This window comes from Cyprinodon tularosa, unplaced genomic scaffold (assembly GCF_016077235.1).
Source record: "Cyprinodon tularosa strain WSP-4 unplaced genomic scaffold, ASM1607723v1 ctg71, whole genome shotgun sequence".
Classification (NCBI taxonomy): Eukaryota; Metazoa; Chordata; class Actinopteri; order Cyprinodontiformes; family Cyprinodontidae; genus Cyprinodon; species Cyprinodon tularosa.
Genome location: NW_024039463.1, coordinates 3,084,738 through 3,105,158, shown reverse-complemented (window position 1 = coordinate 3,105,158; position 20,421 = coordinate 3,084,738). Strand labels below are relative to the sequence as shown.

Genomic DNA, 20,421 nt, shown 5'->3' with positions numbered 1-20,421 from the left:
TTGCTTTTACGCCAAATTTAACATTTTGAATTGTTGCCAAAAAGTTAAATTTTGGTTTCATCTGGCCAGAGCAGCTTCTTCCTCATGTCTGCTGTTTCTCCCAGGTGGCTTGTGGCAAACTTGAAACAAGACTTTTTATGGAGAACTTTAAGAAATGTCTTTCTTCTGTAAAAGGCTGATTGCTGTCCAACGGACAGAGCCTCCCATCTCAGCTGTAGATCTCTGCAGTTCATCCAGAGTAATCATGGGCCTCTTGGCTGCATCTCTAATCAGTCTTGTCCTTGTTTGAGCTGAAGGTTTACAAGGACAGCTGGGCTTTGATCTGATACTCCATTATCTCTTGCACAGTGCTCCTTGGGATGTTTAAAGCTTTGGTAAAAAAAATGTTTTATCCAAATCCAGCTTTAATCTTCCCCACAACAGAATCTTGGACCTGCGTTGTGTGTTCCTTGTTCTTCATGGTGCTCCCTGGACTTTAAACAGACTTGATTAGACACCGGTGGATTCTGTTTATCATTATCTGTCATTTAGGTCAACATTGGATCATTGAGAGATCCTCATTGAACTTCTAAAGTTTGCTTCACTGAAAGTTTTGCGCATCCCACTTATTATGGCACATCCCAAATTTTCTATTTGTAAAAAAAAAAGGATAAAATATCCCAAAAAAAGTTTGTTCCAATTCATTATTTTGTGTCCCACGTATTTCTTCTAAAAAAATAAAAAATAATATATATATATATATATATATATATATATATATATATATATATATATATATATATACGTATATATATATATATATATAATTTTATATCTTTTTATTTAAAGACTGAAATGTGGTAAAAGGTCGATAAGTTCAAGGGGGGCAAATACTTCCTCAAAGCACTATAACTGTTAAGTATTTTATAACATTCAGTCTGTAAAAGGAAGAGAGTCTCAGCAGAACCTGTACTGGCATCCCTACTATTACAACACTGGAACAAATTGCAATAGTTTGTACTGGATTGCAAACTTTATAGGAAATTCCTGAAGTTGTGTCAGCCTTATTGTGTATATACTCTATCAGAACAGGAAACATTTCTTCAATTAAGCAAAAAATACAAATTAGTAAAGTAAACATTGTGTTAGGGTTCATGAACAGCCCTCTGTAGAATAAACGTTTGAAGCATTCGAGGCGAAGTTGCCCTTGCAGGCTCTCCAAATGTGGGCTCTGCTACAGCAGCTGCTGACTTGTTTCAGCTCTTCCTTATTTGAATGACACGACCAAGAGAGTAAGAGTTGCTGCATGAAAGCGTGTTTCCTGAATGTGACATGAAGCATTTGACTTGCATCGCGCTACAGCTTGTTTCACCTCTGCAGGATTTTTAACTGAGAGTTACACCGCTGCTGACATGGCATTACAATTCAAAGATGCATTTTGGGTAAGTTCAATCTAATGATATTGATTTCTCTTGTATTTTAGTTACATTTTGTAGGGAGCTGAAGGGAAGTGTCACAGGGAAAAACAAAAAAAGTATTCTTGTGAAGTTTTAAATGGAAATGCAAAAGCTGTAAATTGTTGACAAAGTTCTAATGACTTTTTAAGTTGATCAAATATTTTCTCTGGCACACAAGTTTGCTGTAACTCATTTTGAAATTGTATTTATTGTGATTCTGTGTGTTGTTCTGTTTTGCTTCGAAACAAGATCTCACAAAAAGCAAAACCTGGTTTTCTTTACAGTACCGCTCTGTCCTCTGGTCCTCTGTGCTTTTAGGCTCCTGACATGTACTGAATCTCTTGTTCACCAAATTGAAGCTCAAAGGGCTAAATGTTGAGAAGAGGCCATCAGCTGAGCTCTGCCATTTTCCTTAGACTTGCATCCTAACTCCGATTTGCATAATGTAAAAATCTCATCACGTTAAGGTCCATATGAAAATTTCACATGTGTCCCGCATCACTGTTTCCATTTAGGATCCTAGAAGAGATCATTTGCCTTTCGCTTGAAATAAGTTAGGACTTAAACTTATAGATGAGTGAGAACAAAAGCCATTTAGGCAGATCACATTTTAAAAATGGAGCTGTAGAAATGAGACACCGGATTATTTTTCTTTGGTATCCAGGGCAACGACTTTGTCAGCAATGCTGGTTATGACGCTATTATTCAGAGACTTAATGATGGTCGGCGTACTTGCAAGGATGTGGAGGATCTCCTGAAAATGAGGTGAGTTGATTCATTTGAGGCAATTCATGTCTGAACTTGTAAACAGGGATTTTGATAGATGAGTTATGCATGCAGAGCATCAGCCGAAGAGAAATATGGGAAGGAGCTGGTCTCAATAGCTCGGAAGGCAGGGGGTTCAGCTGAGATCAGGTAGGTTCACCTGAGTGCTTTTCACAATGAATGCAGATCATTCTGAACACTTCTGCATAATATATCAGGTGTTCTGGTATTGCATAAAAGTATATTTTGTTGATTTATCCCAACAGCACTTTGAGAGCATCATTTGAGGAAATGAAAACACGTAAGAATACAATATTTTGGTTTCTCAAAACATTCCTTTTCATTGAGGAGTCTGTGTTTTCATCAATGTGCTTTACTTCATTTCAGAAATTGAAAATGTAGGAAACTTGCACATTCAATTGTCTGGCCTTCTAAAGGAAGAGGTGAAGAGAATGGAGGAGTTCAGGGAGCGACAGAAAGAGCAGAGAAAAAAGGTATCAATCCATTTTCTCTGCTAATAATATAACAGGGAAGTTCAATAGTTTTCCTTCTCACTAACGATGTTGAATTTCCTTTCTGACTAGTTTGAGACCATCATGGAGAAGGTCCAGAAATCAAAAATCTCCCTCTACAAGAAAACAATAGATGTAAGGTCAATTAATATTTCTATGATAATAGAGAAGATGTAAGATTATTTTGGGGAACCAGAATGACACACTAATTCTTTAACAGTTTTAGTCCGTGTAGCTTCTGCTTTGATATGCAAGAAAATCTGCCTTTTTTGTAGATTTTAATCTGTTCAGAATGATGAATTTCTTGATATTTAAGTACTAGATTGTTCATAAGTCCTGTTGGGTGCGGAGGAGGAATTAAAAACCAATTACAACATAAAAATGCTGAAACGTTTTTTTTTGGCAGACAGGAAGGAAGTGACAAGTCCTTTCTTAAATATTTCTTCTTGTGGGTGTGCATGACATCTTTTTTCTCTACCAAGCCCCCTATCAACAATTTTTCCTTTTGAGGCTTCACACTTAACTGTCTACCTACAGAGTGTAGCTGTCAGAGGTTTCAAATTATCTCTGTTTCCTGCCCTAACAGTCTAAAAAGTCATATGAGCAGCGCTGCAAAGAGGCGGATGAGGCAGAGCAAACCGCAGAGAGGCTGGGCAACGCGCCCACGGCCACTCCCAAACAGATCGAAAAGGTACTTGCTACTCAAACTGACATCATCCTGGTGGGCTGCTGAAAGTCTATCAAGTACATATTTTTATGTAGACTTAGACAGCTTTATTGTCATTCTCTATACACAGAGTTTATATAAAACAAAATTTTGTTTTGTACATCTTTCAGACAGTAAATAAGCAGCTTAGCAGTGAAATGAACATTTTCATTTCATAAAATGCAGCAGTGATCGAATGTAGATGGTATGGGAGAAAAACATGTTGCAAAAGGCATTGATGTGGAAGTTCAGAGTACATTGTTCATTGGAAGAAATTACAGTATCATCAAAAACCTAATTTAATACAGGAAAAATACTCAAAAAGTAAAATAAATATACATATTTTTCATTTTCATTTAACTTCTATACAACCTGTACAGTCCCACTGAGAGAAAAAACAACTTCTTTTCAGAGGAGTCCAAGCCAAAAGGGGGCAACGACTATAAGACAAAATTATAGTTAAAAGGAAAAACAACAACTTATGAAAAACATTCCCAAAAAGTATAAAAACAATCCACTGGGCTATGTTTCCAAGTTTGAAGACGTATTGCTTCACACTTCAAACTTGGAAACAAAGTCCAGTAGATTGTTTCTCTACTTTTTTTGGAATAACTATGACCTGGATGACCTGGAAAAGCTTCCCCATTTATGAAAAAAAGATACATGTTATTGAATCAACCTTCAGGACGTTTGGCGGGGAAGTAAAAGCACTTAGTTGAATGAGTTCAGTTAATCTGAAAGTTTTTTGATTGAAGAAGAAGGGAGCTGAGTGACCAAAGGTTTTTTTTCCCCACCCTATTTATTTCAAGCAAAAGGAACAGAAAGAAGCAGCATGTTGTGTGAGTGAAAGACATATGAGTCAACATTTCTCAGGAACGTAGAGCCTTGTAAATAGAAATTAACTAATGGGAATTCCTAATATTAGCTAAGTCCAACCATCCCACCCATGAATATAAATCCCAATGATGTGTTGACATCATGCAACTTGCAATAAACCTTAGAGAAGTTGTACAGACAGAGTCCAATATCCTGAGACCCTGTGAAAAACCAGTCATGCACAAACAATCTCCATAGTCCTACACAGACATAGAAATGGTAAATAGTAGCTTTTTCAAGACAGGAGACTAGAGCAAAGTGATTTGCACTACATACAGTCATTTACCCATTCACGCACACACTCACGGTGGCACACTACATTGTAGCCACAGCTGCCCTGGGGCTCACTGACAGAGGCGAGGCTGCTGTAGACTGGTGCCACTGGGCCCTCTGACCACTATCAGCCGACTATGTGGGTGGAGTGTCTTTCCCAAGGACATAACAACACTGAAAACCAGAGCAGGGGCAAACTCCTGCATCCGACAACACTGTTGCCCAGAATAGTTGGACCTACAATCCGCATTCTAGCAGCATATGAAAACAAAAACCCAGTTTTAATCTTTGCCTTTCGATGAGTTTCCACATTGGGTTTAAAAGTGAATAAATGTGAATGATTTGACTTAAAGACAATAAAATTGCGAAATTCAGTTCCTCAGAAAATTTTACTTTTATATGAGACAAATTAAAGCTGATTCCTAAAACAAGAGAGGTTGGTTCCCCAAAGTCGGGCATATGTACACTGCACGATTTATTCTATCGTTGCACGCAGCTACAGCTCACACTATACTATGAAACCACAGGATTTAAAAGTTTGCAGTTTACGATGTATGTTTTTACATCGTGTGGCTTCACGCTCTGGGTGCTGCCCTGGCAGTTGGTGCAATTTTGTGTGCTGGAAGCCCTAAAAAGAAAAGGTGACAACGTATTTGGACAAAGTCATGGTTGAGCAAACGTGTCTACTACGGTCTGTCAATCTTACAGAAAGAATTCCATTTCTCCATGGTTCTATGTTTACGTCTGAGAGTAAGAAGGAGAAGAAGAATCATTGTTTGTGCATGCTCACTGAGCGATTTCTCCACGAACACGTTAGAACGGCTGACTGAATTTTAAACATGTTTGATTTCTTTCCGACATTACAATTCCTGATCGTGAGAGGGTGATTGCCCCCTTACACTACACGACGCACGATCAAGCTGAAAGTCGGCCGGATCGAAAAATTCTCGTAAGACTGGAGGATCGGCCCGAAAAGGGCAAAAAATCACACAGTGTATGCCCGGCTTTAATAGATGTGCATATCCTTTATCTGTATCCAGTGCTTAGCATCATGGTTCTAAGTCCATTAACATGTGGAACGTCTAAAGCAGGCATCCCCAAGGTCAGTCCTCGAGGGCCGCTGTCCTACAGGTTTTAGAGGTTTCTCTGCTTTAGCACAGCTGATTCTGATGATTGCAGTTCAGCAAAAGCCTGTTAATCAACTATCAATGTAAATCAGCTGTGCTGGAGCAGGGAAACCTCTAAAACCTGCAGGACGGCGGCCCTCGAGACCGACTTTGGGGATGCCTGGTCTAAAGTGTTAGAAAGCCCCTGTTAAATGTGGAAATCAAGGTGTTGGGGCCTGAGACAAGAGTGCAGCGGAACAAAATTCTACTTGCTTTGTATCCAGTTTTCGGTTTACACAGTCACTGATGATTTAGGGTGTGTAGTTGCCCTTTTTTTCAGCTTTTTTACACTTTGTGTTCACTTTACAACATAATGGACTCTCTGTATTTAACACATCCCCTTGGGGAGCAGTGGGCTGCCACTGTGCGGTGCCCGGGGAGCAGTGTGGGGTTAAGGGTCTTTGCCGAGGGACCCAGAGTGGCAGTCTGTGGAAGTGGGGCTCGAACCCAGAACCTCAGAGTTGTAAGCTCCATGTGCTAACCAATAGACCACCACTCCTGCCACTGCTAGTGTTAGTCCACAGGTTTTTCTGAAGTCCATCTACTACAACATTCTATAGTCTTTTCTGCTTCCTGTTGCTGACATGCTTTAGTAGATGCTGATATTATTTTTCCAGCTGCGAACTTTCTACCTGCTCATGCTGCCTAATAGGTCAGTGAAATGCTGGATCCAATCCACACATAGAAACTGTTGAGAGACACCAAACCTAGATGCAAATAGCAGAATTAGAGTAAGGTGAGTTTGCTTAATACCTCAGTAGAGCAGCGGCCTAATGGGCTCCATATCACAGTGCCCTGAAGCACTATTTATGCAAAAGAGAGAACAAACCCAGTACCGAGTGTGTATACTGCACATTATATGAAACACCTTTCAGTACGCCAGCATGCTTTTAAGTATGTTTTTGTTTGTTGTTATGTAAGATTTTACAAAACTGAATTGTGAGTTTTCATAACACTATAATTATTGGTGCCAATTAAGGAAGAGTAAATAGAAAAGTACTATATGGCTCTGTTTGAGTGGAATTTAAATGAGGTTTGTTGTGAATTTTACTACTGTGGTAAACTTTTTAGTGCCAGGCTGATTCACTGAGATGTACTTTAAGAGAAACCATTTATAGCCAAGTTTATTTATGCTGGAAGCTCAAATAGGTTACCTACGTGAGGTTGAGCTATATTTCAGTTGGATATTAAAAGCATCTGTCAGCCCACAAACACTGAAAGAGAAGAATCATATGATCTACATTTCAGACATATATGTGTATAACAATAAATTATACATAGACTTATCTTTTGAAATGTTGACATGTATCCAAATTATTCAGATCACTGGCGCTTTGGAAATGAATCATTAGGTGGTTTATGATTTGGGAATACTTTTTTCATGCATTACTATGCGAGCGAATGTACAATAAAATCTTATTTAAAGGCATAGCAAAAATAATTCCCTGAATGAAACAGAGCAGAGCAACACTTGTTCTATAAATAATGCAATATACGATCTTATTAAAATTAACAGTTCAGTGCAACATTTCCTGTTCCTCACACTAGGCTGCTGCAAGCCTGAGAAACAGAATCTTTGTTCTCATAAAGCATTTGCCCTGTTTCCTTTGAGTTTACTTAAAAGCCAAATAAACTTTACTAAACTTTGTGCCATAGTTTCAGCTCAGGAAAATGCAAAAAATGTCAGTGCTGTGAATATTTATTGAAAAAATTAAAAAACAAAGAAACAAACAGCAGCAGACAACATACAGGTCCATCTTAGGACTGAATAGGTATCAACTGTGAATACTTCTTTAAATAAAATTCTCCCTAAGGGTCATTCTGTAGAGCTTTAATATGAGACTGTAATTTGATTATCCTACTACTTACATAAGTTCTCTAAATTTACCCTATTCATCTTTTAAAAAACAATATAAAAGTGAAATGTCCCCTTGTGGGAGAAATAAAGTTATTCTTATCTGATCTTTTCATTCATTTTTAAATAAACACAGAGAACTCCCACTTTTACTTCCTTCTGAAGTGAACTTTGAAACTGAGAACTTAATAAGGGCACACTATTATGTTTAAGTGATAAGAAACCAGCACCTGCTTAGCTTCTCATCTTTTAGTCATGCATGGATACCCCTTGATCCACTAAAGGTGTTTCTAAGTTTTCTTTCAGACTTTGACTGCCTCATTCTCTGTCCAAAGCAATCATTAATGTTTGCTTAGGAATAGGAAAAATGGTCTGTTGGGTTAAAAGAGGGAAGGTGTGAATCTTTCATAAATAAAACAACCTGATACTGGACCTGAGTAATGCATAGTTCTTTTGTTAGTAATCTACAGTATGCCACATTTTTACCTTGTAATTCTGGGGCTCACTATCATACCTAAACAATATAAATTCTAATCAATGTGTTTCAAACTATCTCTATATTACTATTTTTAGTATATTCACGTATTTAACTAAATACGTTGTCTGGGACACTGCCATTTTAAAATCTTTGCTAAGTTGCTGCTCTGTCAGGATTCAATGCCGGTCCATTCATTTGACAAACTTTAATTTTCTATTAGTGATTTAGCAATGGTTTTAAGAGGGGGTATGTACGTACAGGATTACGTAGTAGGAATTCAAATATCTTTTGAGGCATAGGGTTGAGTTTTGAGTTTTTCATTATGAGTAAAAGTAAAAATACTTTTTTTTTTCTTTTTTTTTTTATTAGGGTACAACCAATAGAAAAAGGACAGTTCTATGTGGTTATATCAAATGTGTCTGAAATAGTAGCAGAAATGGCAAAAACAGTTATTGAAACATGTTTACCTTAATAATATATTAGAAAATTAGAGAAGAAATGAAATAAAATAAAATATAAAACATGATAAAATAACTTTGTAAATACAATAAATACATGGGACATTTCAAACAAAGACACAACAGTTACATAAAACGTATTAGTAATTGTTCCTAACAAATTTATTGGGTTTATTAATGGTGCATAGGATGGTAAACATATTTTAGGTTTGATTTTGATTTCTAATTCTGTCAGATTCAATCCTATATCGGTTTATCCTCACTAGAGAAAAAACTAACAATCACTTCCCTGTTTGGTAAAATAGTAGAACAAGTAACAGACAAGTATTAGTAATCATATCCTGTAGGAAATTATATATATTCAATTCCGGCATTTTTTTTTAAATCAATTTTCAGTGCCAAACCATATATTAGCATTTCAGTGTACTCCACTGGAGCTGGTCAATGCAATTTATTTCAGCAGCAGCCCAAAACAACTTCTGGTCATTTTGCATAATATTTTTTATAGCGATTAAACACAGAATAAAAATCGGTAGCTATGGGTTCCATTTGTTTTATTCCTGCTCTTACTGTCAGCCTTAGCTTGTGTTTTTATCACCCACATTAATCTCCAATAGCTTTATGACTAAGTACAGGAATTAAGGAGTGTGTCTATAGTGTAGTGAAATAGTACTGGGGAGCAGTAGTGTTTATCATCTGACTGAGCCATCAAAACATTGATATCTTTAGTTGATTCCTACAGCTAAGGGTTCAGAACTGCTATCATGGGAAGTACAGGTGCTGGTCATAAAATTAGAATATCATGAAAAAGTAGATTGATTTCAGTAATTCCATTTAAAAAGTGAAACTTGTATATTATATTCATACATTACATACAAACTCATATATTTCAGATGTTTATTTTGTTTAATTTTGATGATTACAAATGACAACAAATGAAAATCTCAAATTCATCATATCAGAAAATTAGAATATTGTGAAAAGGTTCAAAATTGATGGCCCCTGGTGCCACACTCTAATCAGCTAATTAACTCAAACCACCTGCAAAAGCCTTTAAATGGTCTTTCAGTCTAGTTCTATAGGCTACACAATCATGGGGAAGACTGCTGACTTGACAGTTGTCCAAAAGACGACCATCGACACCTTGCACAAGGAGGGCAAGACACAAAAGGTCATCGCTAAAGAGGCTGGCTGTTCACAGAGCTCAGTGTCCAAGCACATTAATAGAGAGGCGAAGGGAAGGAAAAGATGTGGTCGAAAAAAGTGTACAAGCAAGAGAGATAACCGCACCCTGGAGAGGATTGTGAAACAAAACCCATTCAAAAATGTGGGGGAGATTCACAAAGAGTGGACTGCAGCTGGAGTGAGTGCTTCAAGAACCACCACACACAGACGTATGAAAGACATGGGTTTCTGCTGTCGCATTCCTTGTGTCAAGCCACTCTTGAACCACAGACAGCGTCAGAAGCGTCTTGCCTGGGCTAAAGAGAAACAGGACTGGACTGCTGGTGAGTGGTCCAAAGTAAATTTTGCATTTCCTTTGGAAATCAAGGTCCCAGAGTCTGGAGGAAAAGAAGAGAGGCACTTCATCCACGTTGCTTGAAGTCCAGTGTAAAGTTTCCACAGTCAGTGATGGTTTGGGGTGCCATGTCATCTGCTGGTGTTGGTCCATTGTGTTTCCTGAGGTCCAGGGTCAACGCAGCCACATACCAGGAAGTTTTAGAGCACTTCATGCTTCCTGCAGCTGACCAACTTTTTGGAGATGCAGATTTCATTTTCCAACAGGACTTGGCACCTGCACACAGTGCCAAAGCTACCAGTACCTGGTTGAAGGACCATGGTATCCCTGTTCTTAATTGGCCAGCAAACTCTCCTGACCTTAACCCCATAGAAAATCTATGGGGTATTGTGAAGAAGAAGATGCAATACACCAGACCCAACAATTCAGAAGAGCTAAAAGCCACTATTAGAGCAACCTGGGCTATCATAACACCTGAGCAGTGCCACAGACTGATCGACTCCATGCCACGCCGCATTGCTGCAGTAATACAGGCCAAAGGAGGCCCAACTAAATACTGAGTGCTGTACATGCTCATACTTTTCATGTTCATACTTTTCAGTTGGCCAACATTTCTATAAAACCTTTGTTTTTATTGGTCTTCAGTAATATTCTAATTTTCTGATATGATGAATTTGAGATTTTCATTTGTTGTCATTTGTAATCATCAAAATTAAACAAAATAAACATCTGAAATATATGAGTTTGTATGTAATGTATGAATATAATATACAAGTTTCACTTTTTAAATGGAATTACTGAAATCAATCTACTTTTTCATGATATTCTAATTTTATGACCAGCACCTGTAGTGTGGTAGTCAAGACCACATCAACCAAGACCAAGCTGTAACCCCTTAAGCCTGGTGTCGGCGGTGTCATGGTGGGGTGCAGGTTTGACAGGACCCAAATGCAGACACAAAAAGCTAAAGTGATTTCTTAAATATTAAATTAACAACAGAAGCAAAAATCCAAAACATAAATCCACAAAAAGTGAGGACCAGGAATACTCACAAGAAGGGGGCAAAAAAATGATGACAAACCAGCAAAGAGTGACTGAACAGGAGGAGGATGTGTGGGAGAGAGAAACAAAGCTAATAAAACCAGGCTAATTAGCAGATTGGGAGCAGGTGTGAACAGAGGCAAGAAGGGAGCTAGGGAAAAGGAGACTGACACAAGAGGGCAAACAAGAAATTTTTAAGAGAGACAAAATGGAAATTTGATAAAAACTTGAACAGAACCAAAACCATAACAGGCGGGCCCAAAAGACAAAGACTCATGTTGATCTATTTATTGAAGTGGCCAAAGCACAGTCATGTGGTGTTTCGTCCACATGCCTTTCAAAATGGGGGTTTAAATTTTCTAAAATATGTTTCAAAATAATTTTTTCACAAACACTTTTGGTTTTATAGTTGTGTAAACAAATAAAATTAGTTTTTAAAGTTCCATCTGACATATCTGACTCTGACTATGAGGGAGTAATGCAACAGCAGGTAGTCATTTTTAACCATACCCCTAATGACCAGCATCATTGGAGACTAGAGGCTCAGACCTTTCCAAGGAGGGGTCGGAGGTAATTGTGCGACCATTTCAGGTGATGCAACGGCATACGTTACATAAGCTTGGTCCGTTATTCTTATTTTCTATTCAGTTTGGTAATATTATTGTGTGTTCAATGGTAAACTTCAGTGAAACAACGGCTAAATCTTAGGAGTAAAGGCTTTGCCTTATGCAGAGGGTCTCCAATAATGCAAATCAGCATATTTGTCTGGCCAGATTCCCTTTTATCAATGTAAAAACTAATTTGGCACAATTTGGCCACTTTTGGCACCACTGTGCCAAAATCCCATTTCCGCCTAGCACACTGCCCACTAAAACCTTTGTGGAACAAACATGCTTCAACTTTCTCAGTCCAAATTTGCTTGAGTTATAGTCAAGATGTGGATCTCTAAAGTCTGAGGGTTCCTCCAGTTTCAGATGTGCTTTCATGGGGTTTTGCAGTGTTTTTTTGGAGAGGTTAAATATTTTTCTTTTTTTTTTCTCTGTTTAGTCACCTATAAATTAGACATGGTGACATTTACAATAGTGGTTCTGCCTGAAAAATATTACTCAATGCCTTTCTGTCATACAATTACAAACAAGACCGATCTTGTATACAAAAATCCTACAGGGAAGTGCATCTGGAAGGGGGAGCTGACCCACAGATCCCCACCATTTCAAGTCAGTTTATTTATACAGCGCCAATTCACAATACATGACATCTCAAGGCACTTTACATTTCAACCAGATCATACATTCAAATTGATTAAAAGTTTCCTGTCTAAGGGAAACCAGTTGATTTCATCGACTCATTGACACGAAGGCAATCCCTCACACTAAGCATGTTTGTTGCGACAGTGGAGAGGAAAAACTCCCTTTTAACAGGAAGAAACCTCCAGCAGAACCAGAACCATTTGGCTGTATGTGTCCAGCAAGCTAATGACACTCTTGACAAATGACGTTAGCTTATGTTGTCCAAAAGGTTTACTACTTTACTGTGGAAATCTGAGCTTTAGTCACCTTTTCACATCATTTTAAAACAATAGCGTTCTAGCATTAGCTTAGAATGTGGGGAAGGTTTCTTGAAAAACAACAGTTTTGTATTTTTTTTGTCCATAAACAGCATTGTCTGTTTTATTTATTAAGAATTTTCTATTACTTCGGCTTTACTTGACATGACAATGATAGTACCAGCACCGTGCTTGTTGAGTTTTATGTTTAAGCCTAACTTTGAAATCTCAAATCGTATTTCTTGTAATGGTTAAATGATTTAATCTTTGTCTTGTTTAAACGTACAACATGACAATTTTAGAATGGAGCCTTGTTTCTTTGCTCCCTTTTTTAGAGCTTGACCTTTTGAGAATTGTTTTGGAAGTTGACTGAAAATATAATTTCTTATCTGCTTTTAAACTATAACAGGCTTTTTGGTTCCTGAGAAATTGTGTCAGGGTTTTTTTAAAACTTAACCAAAGTGATGAAACATTGGTAACTTTGAAATAGGTTACCTCCAAAAGACTTTCCCAATTTGTGTAAACCTTTGACTCCATTCTTACATTTAAATTGAGTTGCTTGTTGTGAATATAACCTGTGACAAAAAACATTTTTGAGCTGTCAAAGACAACTACTTGCATTAAGTCATGGTCAATACCATACTACATGTATATTAAAAGGGTTAGTCTTATCCAGTCTAGAATCATTAAAAGACTTTCAGTATAAATTCAATGGTTGAATTTATATATTAATTGGAGATTACAGTATAACTTGGCCCCTGTTAACATTTTAGATACATTTCAGTTGAGCAGTAATCCAAAGTTTGTTTACAAATTTCACTAAAGTTATTTCTTGAATTATTCCGATTCATATCCAGAATTACACTGAAGAATTACATCAGCATTTGATTCAAGTACGTTGTAAAGTAAGACCATTATTAATAATTCTAAAAAATTGTTTACCTTAAATGTAACATGCAGTATATCCAGTCCAGTGTGACAAAAAAAAAACATGTTATATATCAGGAGGGATAAATCTACCAAAAAAGATGCAAAACTCCTGTTTTATGAGCAAGTAAAGACAAATTATTTTTTCAAGTGCCATTTATGTGATCTCAGGATCAAGTTTTTTATCCCATGGCCATATTTGGCTAATGTTCTTAGCAGAAGTTCTTCAAATTGATCAGATTTTGAGGACAGCAGTGCTTAGGTCACACCCCTGACTTCCTGTCAGATTTATTTCTAAACACTTGCTGTGTCACTCCAACTACCAAAACTACCATCTTCTTCTGGTCAAGTCTTTCTTCTTTTTATTCTGCATGCTTGAAGTTGGCAGTGACAGCTTAAGGATTCCACCAATGTGTTTCAGTGTGGATGTTTTGGAGGGATCTGTTACCAACAGTTCCTGACTTACTTCTTTTGACCAACTAATCCTGACTGATACTTTTGTACAAAACGATTTCTGAATCTCATCCTTTATAGCCTCTCGATAAGTTCTGGCTTTAGCTAAAGGAAGCAAATAAGTCAACATCACAGATAGTATTTTTATTATTATTATTATCATTATATTATTTTAGATATTAGTCTCATGTGGCTGTTCAGTGGCGCAGTGGATAGCACTCCTGCCTTGCAGCAAGAGGTTCTGGGTTCGGGGTCTTTCTGCATGGAGTTTGCATGTGTTTCCTGAGCATGCATGGGTTCTCTCCGTGTACTCCGGCTTCCTCCCACAGCCCAAAAACATGACTGTTAGGTTAATTGACTTGTTTAAATTCTCCTTTGTGTCAGATAATGGATGGATGGATGGATAGTCTCATGTAATGTCACAATAACAGTAAAAAAATGTCTTAAAATGATTCATAGTAGTCATTTGACAAAAAAACGTGTTCCCTAAATGAAAATGAACTACCATTACACAGAAAAAGAGGAAAAGAAAGTATGAAATGGAAACTTTTCAAGATTAATTCACAGTCCAATTCCTTTGAAGCAAAGCATAAAGAACTGAGTTAGGCATTTGGTAATTGTGCTGAGTAACCTTATAAAGAACAATATTTAAATTTCTTTTTTTTCTCTCTGACATTTCTTTTAGATGAACAACAAATCTAAGCAGTGCCGAGAGGCTGCAGTTGAAGCAGGTAAGGAGAAAGAGTTTTATTAATTTAAGTAAGAATAGAAACATATACTTTGTCAGGATCTGTTTTTTTATCAGAAGTATAATTTTTATTAAAATAAATTTGGTCTTCCTAACTTCCCTTTTCTCTGAAAACCATTAATTTTCTAATATGCATAACATGAACCAAGGATGACTGAGATATAATGTGTCACCATGTGGTGTGAATTATCTTTAGAGAAGCAGTACAGGTCAAACATTGAACAGCTTGAACGGATTCGTCAGGAGTGGGAGGCGACACATATTGAGACCTGTGAGGTAAGCTTTGAGACGCTCTATCGTTTTTTTTTCTGTTTACTTAGAATATGCCTTTTCAACTGTGTGAACAAACACAGAGCTGATATATAGTGCTAGGTGTGTTTTCTTAGATGGGATATGAAGCATTTCCCCATAACACACTAAATAGTGAGTCATTATTCTAAATAGATAGTTCCGTGCACCAGCTCTTCCTGAAAGTGATAACATCAATAGATCTGAAGCCTTTTAGCAGCTTTAAACTTCCCTATAAGGTTAGTCACTGGTGACAAAATAACAATGTTTATACTTGGATGCAAATAAAAAGAAGATTGGGGAGTTTCAACTGCATAATAAACATATTTTTGTACTCCAAATGTTCTCCAGATGTTTCAGCAGCAAGAGGAAGATCGCATCAGTGTCATTAGGAATGCATTGTGGGTACACTGTAACCAGCTTTCAATGCAATGTGTCAAAGATGACGAGGTGAGTTATTATAAAACCTGGGCAGTCAGGAACACACAATATTTACATCTCTTTCATGACAAGCTGTTTTTTCAGTGTTGCGAAAATGTCAGACAGTCGCTTGAAAACTGTGACATCATCAAGGACAACAACAACTTTGTGGAGATGAAAAAGTGTAACCCGACCCCCCCAGGTAAGGCGTGCAACGCCTACAATCTTTCTGCTTTGATTTGAATATGTTCCTTTCTGAGAGTTAATTTCAATATTATCTTTCAGCTAAGTACATATTACTGTACATCAGGGCTGGTACTTGTTGAATTGATTTTAAGGCTTTTTCTTCCCGCCACAGCTCCAATCGAATATCAAAGTTACTACGAGAATAATGCTTCAGTGCAGAAAAACGGCAGCGCTGGATTTGTAGAAGGAGTCAAGAAAAGGTTGGAGGATGAAAAGACATTCAGAAAATATTTGGACTTGTTTCTTATACTGTAATTGCTGTGGTTGACCTTTCTAATAGCTTTTCAAATCCTTTAGGTTTTCAAATCTATTGCCGGGAAGCTGTACATTTGGCTCCAAGCTGAACATCAATGAGGGAGTATCTGAACCTCCTGGTATGCTACCATAATTATTCAACTAACTCTAGAACTGCTAATAATGATTTCATCCAATTAGCTGAATCCCACATGCTATTTCTGCACCTAAAAAATTTGACCAAATCATGTTGACTATGTTTTGCAGAATATGTACAAGTTTCAGCTATAAACATACAGCTAAAAATTGCTTTGAGGATGTCAAAGTATTGATCGCTTTGCTATTATACTAAATTCTGATTCATCATAAGATATTCAAAGCTTTAGATATTGATTTATAATATAACTCTACACTGAGCTTCTTCAAAACTCTCTATCTGACACTGTTTGCAATAAGAGGGCTGCTGAAGGCTGCTGCTTGCAATGGATTTTATTTAGGTGCATCAAATTATAGGAAGGTAAATGCAAAACTAAGCAGATTTTTGTATGTAAAAACACATACATCCATGAGTTCATGTATCCATTTCACAAGTAAGAAGTGTTTTGTTCTGTTCAAAATAGACATGAAACACTAAAGACCAGGGGTCTGTTTGAAAAAGCTGGTTTACTGAAGACTCTTAAGTTTTCTAAACCTGAAATCAAGGGAATCACCATAGAAACATTCTCCCCAGAGTGTTCTCTGTCTCTGCTCTCCTTAGAGCCAAACACTTTGTTTTATTTCTTGATTTAGTCTGGAGAGTTCTGTTGTAATTTTGTGCAAAAAATATTTAAAAAAAACATTCACTAGGTCAATTAGATACATTAGATGTTAAAAATAAATATTACATGTCCTTTTGAAGTGGATTGGATATACAGTCAGTTGACTGTATATGAGATTTATTTGTTTTTGGTTTGTTTATAATATGAGCAACATGCAGTTCATTTTTTTCACAATACATGAAATAGCTGAAATGATTTGCAATTACACATAAATAAATAAATTAATTCTGTGGGAAATCTGCTGCCAGATGTAAATAGACAAATAGATCCATGACCATTAAAGCAATAAACTAGTTTCCCCGTAATTATATGTATTAGATATGTATTAGATCGACTGCAGAGATATGTCTGATGTCTGAGAAAAAAAGTTTCCCCGTCAAAATGACCATTTCAAACAAAATTACTTTCTTCAAATCTAGAATCAACATTCAGGAAGTCTAGAATTAATTTCAGACCTCCGTATTCCTACTGTAACTGTGTTAATGTTATGCTAATGTTAGATTTTCAGGTGTATAATTTTGACTATAAAGAAATATATTTCAGATATCATAAATACATATTCACTTAAACTGATAAATATCAAAATGACCCTGTGTGTTTTAAATATATAAAACTTAATTCTTACTGGTAAAATGTAGATTTTTTTTCGCTTTTTCAAATTAATTTTCTGCTGCAAAAATGTAATTTAGAAAATCTGTTATTACAGTTCCTACTAGGAATATGATTTTGACCAGGAAGAATCCTATTTTGGTGATCGATAAATAGAACAACAGAGAGGAGAGTACTTTTAATGAATGTAAAAATGGCCTGTCATAATGGACTTCATATAAACTTAAGTATCCTCCATGATGAGCTTGGGGCGACGACCTTCATTTGCAGTTTGTCGTTGACTCTTCAGCAATTCCTCACAAGAGCGTGCATGTAATTACAATAGAGAGGAAAACTCCCTTTAACAGGAAGAAACCTCCAGGAGAATCAGGCTCAGTGTGAGTGGCCATCTGCCGAGGCAGACTGGGGTTCAAGGAAACAGAAGCAGACATACAAAAAGAAGCAGATATATAAATGGTAACCAGCTCCACAGAAGGCCCGTCCAGGAAAGACACAGCCAGGCAGACAAGCTCCAAGCTAATTCTGCTAGTCACAGTAAAAGAAACATGACTACACTGGAAACAGGCCAAGCTCCAACATCTATAAACAGAGATGTTGATGGCAGCAGCGTAGCTGATATTTCCATCCAGGATGGAGTCAAAGCCCAACAGGAACAGACCAGATGAAGCTACTATGATTAGAAACATAAAGAACATAAAGTAATGAGTGGAACTTGACAAATACTGCAGAATGGGACAATGGAGATTGATAATTAAGCAGAATGATGGGAAGTGGTCCCTATGTGATCCAGCAGCCCAAACATCTAGCAGCACAAATACAGAAAATAGCTCAAGATAACTTAACTATTTTGGATGAAGTAGAAGAAAGGTAGAGCCAAGGAGTAAGTCTGTCCGGCCTGAAATTCTCCCCCCGCTTTACCGCTCTACCTCCACCTACCTCTCTACTCACCCAGGGATTAAGCAAACATCACTCTGTTTTTAACTATAAGCTTTATCAAAAACGAAAGCTTTGAGCCCGACCTTAAAAGTTGACAGGGTCTATGCCTCACGGACTAAAAGTGGTAGTTGGTTCCACAGTAGAGGGGCATGAAAAATATAAGATCTGCCTCCATTCTACTTTTAAAAATTACGATTAGGTTTACTAGAACCACTAGTAAACCTGCATACTGAGAGCAAAGTGCTAAGTTAGGAACCTAAGGAACTATTCGATCTCCCATATAAGAGGGAAGTTGGCCATTAAGGCTGGATATGTGAGAGGGAGGATTTTAAATTCTATTCTGGATTAAACAGGAAGCTAGTGAAGGGAAGCTAAAACAGAAGAAATATGATCTGTTTTTAATTTTCATCAGAACTCTGTCTGCTACATTTTGGATCAGCTGAAGGTCATTTAACTACAGTTTGAGGTTTCCTGGTAGTAAAAAGAACAGTTAATAGTAACTAATATTAATCAGTTACTAAGTTTAGCATACAGTTAAGAATCCTACATGGGTGAAATAAAAATAAACTTATAAGATAAGCTCCTATCTAAACGAAATTAAGTATAATGTCTCTGTTCTTCTGCTGTTTTAAAAAAGAGGATAGTCAAGTGGGAATGCTTATGCATTCCCACTTATTTAAACTGCAATGATCCTCTAAGGTTTATAATGCCATTATTAAAAGTGTTTTTAAAAATATTACATAAACTGTAAAGTGAATTTGATGCAAAACCTAAAACTTTAAATCCAGCTGAAAATCCAAAATTTATTATGTCAACATATATTTCTATTCCTTTTGTTTTGTTGTTAATCTTGAGTTTTCACCTTAAAATTACAGATTATTCGTCTTCAGCAGGAACATCAGATGGCGTTTATGCCACCATTCCTGGATTTCCGCCGTCCCAGCCGAGCAGTAATGAGTACAAGGCTATATATGACTACATAGCACAGGTCCAGACATTCAACACAGACTATTATATATACATTTTACAATTGTTTTTTCATCTTTTATGAAAACTTTAATTAACCTGACAGTTCATGTTTTTGTTTTAGGGGGAAGATGAACTCTCCATATCAGCCGGGGATGTTGTGGATGTGATAGAAGAGGGAGAAGATGGCTGGTGGACAGTACGAAGAAATGGTCTTTCTGGTTTGGTTCCTGGTTCTTATCTTTCTAAGGAATAAACCAGGCCGCCCTTTTTACATGTACGTTTATGGATTTTGATTTTCTCTCCGGATAACCCACTTTGCTGCCCTTAGCTACATCCAGAAGAAGAGTAATGTTTCCTTTGTTCTGTACAGTGTGTTCAAACTAATGTCCACAACTCAGTGAACCACTTTATATCAACAATCTAAACAGAAACTGTTGTTGCCACAATGATATCTGTAAATAATGGCCCAAAAAAACAGCAGCAGTTACTACAAGAAATTACATGTTTTAGACAACTGTCTACTGTTCTCCTTCGTGAACTATTGACAGCTAGAATCCAACTAGAGCCTTTGCACAGGAACATGGCACTAATGCTTATTGACAAACTTTAGTTTTATGTTAAATGGGAATTGTTTAAATGTTTGCAGGATGTCTGTTTTTACCTTGAATGTAATTTATGTCCCTTTATTTGTATAAAAAACTAAAACAGATAAGTTTAAAGTGATTATTTGCATTTATTCAAATAAAGGTATCCTAAGATTAATATTTAGTTTTAACTTTTACAAAAACAACATAAGAAAAATGCTTTAGTTTATTGTAGCAGCAGCTTTTTTGTAAGGCAGTTTATGAGAAGAGCAATTGGGGAACTATTCATAGGACATGCAGCTGAGTTCACTGCTGTCTGTGGTGTCTGGTTGCTCTTCAGTGATAGGTCACTAACTCGGGAGCTACCATATAACCGCAGTGGAGTCACTTTAAGCATGTATGAATAGTTACAAAACTGACTAGGATAGACAAAAGGAGTCCGCTGATTAAGCTGGGTCAAAATAAACACACATAAAATATATCTACAGTTTAGAAAATAGCAAGTCCTCTTTTAAATATGGTTTTACTTGGCAGGAAATAAAACAGATCTGATTGTTG

At 36.9% G+C, this 20,421-nt stretch overlaps 1 protein-coding gene across 1 annotated transcript; it reads left to right on the top strand.

Annotated features, from left to right (window-relative positions):
• The first annotated feature begins 1,273 nt into the window (after positions 1 to 1,273).
• On the top strand, positions 1,274 to 20,002 carry pstpip1a (proline-serine-threonine phosphatase interacting protein 1a). Its single transcript, XM_038268897.1, has 15 exons — positions 1,274 to 1,421; positions 2,101 to 2,201; positions 2,277 to 2,351; positions 2,468 to 2,502; positions 2,589 to 2,695; positions 2,786 to 2,848; positions 3,300 to 3,404; positions 14,697 to 14,742; positions 14,956 to 15,035; positions 15,399 to 15,497; positions 15,573 to 15,669; positions 15,826 to 15,913; positions 16,011 to 16,087; positions 19,186 to 19,298; positions 19,401 to 20,002. Exons 1-15 carry the CDS (start codon positions 1,392 to 1,394, stop codon positions 19,530 to 19,532), a joined length of 1,248 nt encoding a protein of 415 aa, XP_038124825.1. The 5' UTR covers positions 1,274 to 1,391; the 3' UTR covers positions 19,533 to 20,002.
• The last annotated feature ends 419 nt before the right edge of the window (positions 20,003 to 20,421 follow it).

Coding starts and splice junctions, on each gene's coding strand:
- pstpip1a (XM_038268897.1), top strand. CDS start 1,392: ATGGCATTACAATTCAAAGATGCATTTTGG. Junction 1,422..2,100: donor AATTCAAAGATGCATTTTGG/GTAAGTTCAATC, acceptor TTTGGTATCCAG/GGCAACGACTTTGTCAGCAA. Junction 16,088..19,185: donor GGGAGTATCTGAACCTCCTG/GTATGCTACCAT, acceptor TTAAAATTACAG/ATTATTCGTCTTCAGCAGGA.